The 7624-nt window shown below is 32.2% G+C and overlaps 1 protein-coding gene and 1 non-coding gene across 2 annotated transcripts; both read right to left on the bottom strand.

Annotated features, from left to right (window-relative positions):
* Nucleotides 1-3036: 3036 nt before the first annotated feature.
* On the bottom strand, nucleotides 3037-7056 carry LOC110620740. Its single transcript, XM_021764580.2, has 4 exons — nucleotides 6811-7056; nucleotides 4847-5640; nucleotides 4235-4351; nucleotides 3037-4136 (listed from the first exon to the last, which is right to left on the bottom strand). Exons 2-4 carry the CDS (start codon nucleotides 5615-5617, stop codon nucleotides 3273-3275), a joined length of 1752 nt encoding a protein of 583 aa, XP_021620272.1. The 5' UTR covers nucleotides 5618-5640; nucleotides 6811-7056; the 3' UTR covers nucleotides 3037-3272.
* Nucleotides 7057-7160: 104 nt separating this feature from the next.
* TRNAP-UGG lies at nucleotides 7161-7232 on the bottom strand. Its single transcript has one exon. It is a non-coding gene; the product is annotated as a tRNA-Pro (tRNA).
* Between the last annotated feature and the right edge of the window lie 392 nt (nucleotides 7233-7624).

Raw genomic sequence — 7624 nt, forward strand, 5'->3', positions numbered from 1 at the left:
TGATGCTGACTTTTAATTAGGAATTTATAGCAGATGTTGCTAGCTGTCACTTTTCCAAGTGACTTTTTAGTAGGTTTTGATTAAAATATCCATATAAAAAAAAACTAACAGGAGATTTATAACTTCGCCTATTCTTAATGAGTTATCATTATTGAATCAGTATGTGTATTTTCATATAAAGTATTTATCTTCGTTAATAAAATAATTTTTTTATTATTTTTTTATTAAAAATAAATAAAAAATAAAGATAAAATTTTTAAAATTTAATTTTACTATTAAATAAAATTTTTTATTTAATTCTTGAATATTGCTATTATTAATAAGTCAGTTAAATCTAATAAAATATTTTTTTTCTCATATTTATTAAAATTTTATTATCGTTTATTTTCATCAATAAAATAGTTCATATATTTTTTCATATATATTAAAATGGCTTTATCATTTTTTTCGTTAATGAAATAATCTCTCTTTCTTGTTTTTTTCTTTCTAAAAAAAGAAAAAAGTGATGATGAAAAAGAAGAATAAGAAGAAAAAGAATTACCTACTACTTCTAAAAAATAAAATCGAAGTAAAATCAAAGAAAAAAAGGAGAAAGAACCAATGAAGAAGAAAAAGGATGAGGAAGAGGAGGGATGTAATTTAGTCTTTTTCTATATTTTTAACGGTAGAAATAGACAAAGAATTATTTTATTAATAAAAATAAAAGATAAATACATTTTAATAAATTTCTAAAAATATATTGAAAATATAGGAACTGACTTGTTAATAATGATAATATTTAGAGACTAAATTATAAATCTCTCAAAAATAAATAAATTTACTTTAATGTTTATTTAATTTACTTTAGATATTATTTTAATTTAGATTAAATTATAAATTTTAAAATAAAAATTAAATAAAACCAGTTTTTTAAACTTTCCCCAATAAAAAAATACCCATCTATTGCATTGCATCTGCCACGGCCACTGGTTTCTTTACTAATTTATTTTTTTTCTTGCACAGATTCATCTGATTTAAAATTAAATAATAAAATATAGTTTGGCGTGTTTGAATAATTCTATTTTAAATTATTGAAGTGAGTTGTTATGAATATCAGAAGCAATGATAATGAAAAAAGAATTATTGGAATCTTTTTTCATTTCACACACAATAAATAAATATAAAAGTCATTTTCAAATTTATGTATTTATAAAGTTGAATGGATAAGAAGATGGAAGTTAGCTTCGTAGATTGGATGACGCAAGCAAACGCGCAGTCCTAGCACGTAACGGTGCTTGCGTTTTGATTTTGATTTTGATTTTAATTTCAAATTTGTTTTTTTTTTTTCTTTTAACGGTAATTCCTCCGCGTGAGAGGGTAACTATTCCCCTTTTAAATTAGGGAATCAAACCCTAAGAATCAATTTCCACATAATTTACCTTCCATTTTTAACATATTATGATAATTTTTTATTAACATATATGATTTTTTAAATTGTATAGTTAATTTTTTTTATTGTAAAAGATAAATTGCAATTTACTCTTTAAATTTTAAGACTCACTTATTGAGTCATTGTCATTTAAATAAATTATAAATTAGTCATTACAATTAGAATCACAACTAAATTTCTATTAATTCTAAAAAAAAATTAGTAAATTGATTTATTATATTATCAATTTGATACAATTAAGTCTCTAAAATTTAGTGAAATTTACAATTTATTTTAATATATTACATATTAATGCATTAATATTTTTTTTTCCAGATAAGTACCTACAATTTTATAAATTGATTTATAAATATTACACTTATTTACTATTAAATCTTTATGTTATTAAAAACTGATTCCCAAAATTTATTATTATTTATTAAAACCCCATATTTTTTGACAAATTAAAACCTAAATATTATAATTATTTACAAATAAATTCCTAAGTATTATAATTACTTAAAACTACATGGATTAATGAAATTAAATTATAATTTGTGCAATTGAAAATAGTAGAATGATAATATTATCGACAATAATTTTTTAATTTATGTTATTTAAAAATGAGATTGTATTTTTATATTAAAATATTATTTAAAATAAATGAAATTTTAGGTTGGTTTTCAGTAAATACAAAATAAATTTAAAATTTTCATTCGTAAACCACGCACCTTATCCGATTTCATAGTAAAAGAAGATTCATTATTCTATATTAAATACTCCTATCCAATATTGATTTGGATTTAGATGGGTGAACCAAGTGGTCCATACAATAAAATCTGATTTTTATTTTTTATTATTTCGGCTTGATTTGAAATCCTAAGAATCATTGACATGATGACATCCCTAAAATTAAAAAGCAAGGAGAACAGCACATGTAACAAGTTTTTCACTAAACGAAACGAGCCTAAAGTAGACTGACCGTTTCATTGTTTTAAAGGAAAAGTATAAAATCCGTCGATGCGCAAAGCTTCTTCGTAGAAAATGAAACGACAGCAATTCAATTCAAACCCCTTAGACGGATCTTCAAGTAGCTTTTGTTCTTTTAGTTTGTCTCAACTCAAGCTGATTTACCATCTTACTGAAAACGCGTGAAACCCGATGATGAGGTTTGCTCGACACGCCAAACTTCAAGACTTCGGGCTGAAGTCCACCACAGTGTTAATTTAAAAACAGACGGGCCGAAACTCTACCTAATTGCGTTCAGTTCGTGCGCAAGGGTTCACAAAACATCTGGGCTCAGCACATACTTGCCTTTAACCCAGTCCTTGGTTCTAATCCAGCCCACCTTACTTTTGAGTTGTTGGAAAAATGAGAAGCATCGTTCAATGGAGACAAGACTATTGCTGAAACACAGCCATAGCTTTTCTGAATGAAGAATGCAAAAATTACCGCGCAAAATCAAATCTAAGTTCAGCCAAATTGCATACCTTCAAAACATATTCCAGTACTCGGAGGAATTATATCCCTCGTCAAAACAAAATTCGAGCGGATATGAAATTGGCCAGTTATAGGTTAGCAGCACGTATAATCCCATTTCCACCTTTTTTTTTTTTTTTTTTTTTTTAATGGAAAAGCGATACTGCAGGCATTTCCTTCAAGCATTAGAAAACCCTGCCACTTCCCAGAAGTGATTTAATTGACTGACAATTGTTGATCATAATACAAAAGCAAGAACTAAAGAGCATAGCTCGTAGATAATGCTAGCACTGGAAAATAAATTCAGTCCATAATTGAACTTTTTGTCATATGCGTCCCCATGGGCATCAAAACAAAATGGTAGCGTACGCAGATCTACAGAACTTCAGCGATATGACATGGATGAACCAGCAAATGCATATCGAGATGAAACAGGTCGAGACAAAGTTTCTGGTTTGGCTGCTTGGTGTGCCTGGTCATAATCTGATAGTGGCTCAACAGCATACTTCAAGTACAAATTATCCATTTCATCAGTAGCTCTCCTTCGCAAGGGATCAGCATCAGCTAAGTAAGTCTCCCTCCTACCATCAACATGATAGGCACCTGACAAAGCTTCCTCCCTCCTTGGAGGCGGAAGATATGGATCTAAAGACAGAGCACCATATCGGTAAGAATAATATGGATCCTTTGAATAGGAGTCCAATGCAGGAACAGTAGAACTAGATGCTCCTGCAGGTGGCAATTCACTTCTACCACCAAGATTGTAGGTATGAAACTCTCTCTGACTCAAATTCCCAGGATCAGCAAGAAACGATTCTCTATGCAAAGGAATATTTTCATTGTTGTACAAAGCAGCTGGCTGTCTCAGTAGGTGCTCTCCTTCCAGATCCCTACTGTACGGGACTAGAGAAGCAGCAGCATTGTGTGGAGGGGACAAGTTTCTTCTCTCTCTTTGAAGACCATAAGTGCGATACTCCTTTTCACTCATGTACAAGTCACGAGGAGCTTCCTCTCGATATGTTGACACCATTTCCCTATGCTCAATATGCTGATCTCTTTCAGGATAACTCCTACCATTACCATCGACTCTGGCAAATGTTTCCCTGTCTGAATGGGGCCGCAACTCTCTTATGCCCACATAGACTTCCCTATTCTGAATAGTGGCCATTGAAGGGGAATGGACAGGTAGTGCAGCTGATGGCACTGACTGGAACACGGCAGGTCGGAAAAGTTCACTGAGCTTCCTAACCTGAAACGGAAAATTGGGGGAAAGGGGGAGGGGAATGAATACCAAGTCACAAAAAGTAAACAACCACCAAACTACCAAATTAAACCAGTAATTCTCACTTGTCGAACAGTAAGTTCTATTTTGAACTTGTTCTTTTCATCATAATTGTCCTGTATGGCCTTCTTGAAGACACTCTCAGGGATTGGAAAACAATCCTTATGGATACTGAATCGGACCTGAACCTCAAAAATATCAGTATGCAATCTTACAAAGATGTTGGAGAAAATAACAATTATTATCCAGAAAATAACAAGTATTTTAATTTTTAACCATGGTTAGGGTACTCCGTATATTATACAATATAGTATTAACGACTAATCAGTTTGGTTCAGTTTTGCTAATTTTTTTTTTTTTACTAAAATCAAATTGGACTAAAATAACTAAAATTTTAAAAAGCAAAAAATGAACTGAACTGAACCAAAAAGAATATAAAACTGAATTGAATTTCTAAATTACTTCGATTTAGTCGGTTATTTCAGTTTGAACCAAATATTGCTCGCCCTTAGAGTGAATCACTACCAAAGTCACATACCATCCACCAGATAGATTAGCACGGCATATTTAGAAATTCTTTGGTAATCAAAGTTTGATTGTTCTTTCCCAAATACCTATTGCCAAGAAAATAACAATTACTATCCAGAAAAGTTAGGCTAGGCATGATAGAACATAACCTGAATTGGAAAGGACCCACCAAAAGCCTTTGGCTCCAATCTCGTCCCACCAGCAGATGATGCTTTGTAGATTCCATACATAAGTTTGAGATCGAAATCATACAGGAAAAGCTTAAGTCCAGGTTTCACACCCAGCACAAGATCTTTTTTACTTGCTGGTACACCCATGACCCGATACCGGAAACAATCTGGTTTGGTCTTTGCATTGCACATAAAGATCAAACCACCAAGCTTCTCTGTCTTTTTTTCATCTCCTTGATTCTTTTCCTTCACATCAAGCTTTTCTTTATTCTTTGCACTCCTGGAGCTCTTATCAGCACCACCATGCTTTTCTTCACTCCTTTGGCTATGTTGCCCACTACTTGAACCAGCAATCTTTTCTCGGCTCTTTTGAGTCTCTGTCCCCCTTCCAGTGTTTTCTCCATTGGCACCATCCTGTTGTAAACTCCCTACTTCTGAGTACTGGTTCTGATCATTCATGTTTCTATTTTTGTTGCTTTCCTTGTTCTCCTGCACAACACTCTTATTCTTCCTCCTCCTGTTTCTTCGTCGATTACCTTTATTGGCCTTAAAAGAGCTGCTAGCCAAATACTTCTTTTTCACATTAGATTTTGCCTTTAGTGACTTGGGGGTTTCTTTTCTAGATGATTCTCCTTGAATTGGCATTTGTCCACGATTCTCCGCTTCCACATTGCTTTTTTCAGATGATAGTAACTTAGACGATGCTTCTGCAACATTTTCAGCATCTTTATTGCTTTTCTCTGGTTCCATACCGTTGGAAAGTTAAGACTCTCCTGCAAGCAAATATAATAAACAACTTGATTATTCACAAATTTTATTAACAATAATGCTTTTCCTCTTTCCATGATAGGTGCCACCATTATCAGAATCCTAGATATCATTCCAAATGCCCAATGATTCGTTCATTTATAATAACTGCCTTTCAAATGATTTCACACCTTTAAGTGACACTAGGAAATGATGAAGCTAAAAAATGAAGCTATCCCTCAAGGTAACTGCTAATGTTTGATCATATGATTTAACATCTGACAATCCTATATACTTCAAGTTTCATTGAACAATGAACTCCTTAAAGTTTATTGCAAGACATTATCATGGATAGGAAAAAGTGTTAGCAGTCAGCCAAACTAGACTAGATGTACTTCGCTTGCCAAAGCCTAGTCATCAGTGAGAAAATTTCTCTACCCAAACGGGGAAAAATGAAGGGAAAGAAAATAACATAGCCATGATTGAATAAAAGCACGTCATCTCACTATGGAGGAAAAAAGCCCTCATAAAAAATAAGTAAGGATGTAAAAAAAGGTGGTGTTAAGAAAGGTCTAGGGCGTCCATCCTCCATACAATTCAAGCTTTTGGGTTTTATGTGCATTTGAATTCTTGCTCGCCCAATATTGCTAAAGGTGTGCTCAGGGTCAAACCGTCAAGGTCCACAAGGCCCCAACCCTAATTTAACATTTCATCTTCCAAGAAGGAATGCATATTCCAGTTGAAACACCGAAGGAGTTTAAAAAAAAAACGTCCAAATTGTACAAACGGGCTTTTCTATTGAAAAAAACTAATTCACATAAAAATATATTTTGGTCAAAAAAATAATTCAAATAAAGAACGAATATTACGTTAATTTCCCAATATATTACAATCTCCTGGTACCCAAGAAAAGAATCAATTCTAGCAACAAATATAATAAACATATCAAGTAGCACATTAAACAACCGGAATGCAGAAGGGTGAAAATTGGAAAACAAATCTGTTCTCTTAATCTAATGTATCTATCCAAAAGCCCAAGCTCAACCTAAGCAGCACAAGCCCAGAAAAACAAAGACAACGTTCTCCAATTCGATTCGACTGTGCGAACTTATACCTAAATCAAGCATTTTAAACAAACAAACTCAAAGGCAAACCAATTAATCAATTACAAGAAAACAGAAGTTTAGGTAAAGTACCTCGATACGTTTTCCTTTTCAAAGACTTTTTTTCTCGGAAAACAACCAGAAAGAGGGGGAATCTATACGCGATAGCAGATCCAAAATCTAAACCTGCAAAAGATTTAGATTATAAAAATATTAGGAGAGAGAGGGATTAGTATGGAGAAGAAACAGGGAGACACAGAGGTTGAGATAGGGTTTGCGAAAGGGAGAAGCTGAGAGAGCAGAAGAGATGAAAATGAAAATTTAACGACACTCACAAAAAAGCAATTTCTTTTGAAAAAGAGAAATAGCGATACAAAACGATGCGCATTACGGTTGGACTCGGATCCTCGCTCCGGCCCGATAACAAAAAGGTCAAAACGTAAGGGGCATTCCGAGAATCGAACTCGGGACCTCTCGCACCCAAAGCGAGAATCATACCACTAGACCAAATGCCCAGGTGATGTTTTCTTATAAAGTTTTCAAAACAATACAAAGGAAAAAAATTAATTAAAAAGCGGGTTTTGAATTTGAGTCGGAGAGATTTTTAGGTTTGCTTGTTAGAATTTTTTTTAAGGCTTTTTTATTAATAATTAAAAAAAATAAATAATTTTTAAAATATAAATTAAAATTATTATCAAAAATAAAATAAATATGAGTTTAACTTGCGTTTACTTTATTCCTCTGCCTGCCCCTTTGAAATTTTAATAATTATGAGTTTATTTTTAATATGCTGTTATATTTAGCTTTCTTATTTAAAAAAAAAATTAAAAAGTTGAATTTCATGAATTTAAATTTAAATTTAAATTTAATAAATATATATTTTACTCCTACCAAAAATGAAGAATGC

The sequence above is a fragment of the Manihot esculenta genome, chromosome 8 (genome assembly GCF_001659605.2).
Source record: "Manihot esculenta cultivar AM560-2 chromosome 8, M.esculenta_v8, whole genome shotgun sequence".
NCBI lineage: Eukaryota > Viridiplantae > Streptophyta > Magnoliopsida > Malpighiales > Euphorbiaceae > Manihot > Manihot esculenta.

Bases quoted from the DNA above. Each gene is read 5' to 3' on its own strand.
- LOC110620740 (XM_021764580.2), bottom strand. From the start codon at position 5,617: ATGGAACCAGAGAAAAGCAATAAAGATGCTGAAAATGTTGCAGAAGCA. The intron at 4,352-4,846 runs GTTATGTTCTAT...TTTGAGGTTCAG, and splicing joins GTGGGTCCTTTCCAATTCAG to GTCCGATTCAGTATCCATAA. The intron at 4,137-4,234 runs GTGAGAATTACT...TTTCCGTTTCAG, and splicing joins TAGAACTTACTGTTCGACAA to GTTAGGAAGCTCAGTGAACT.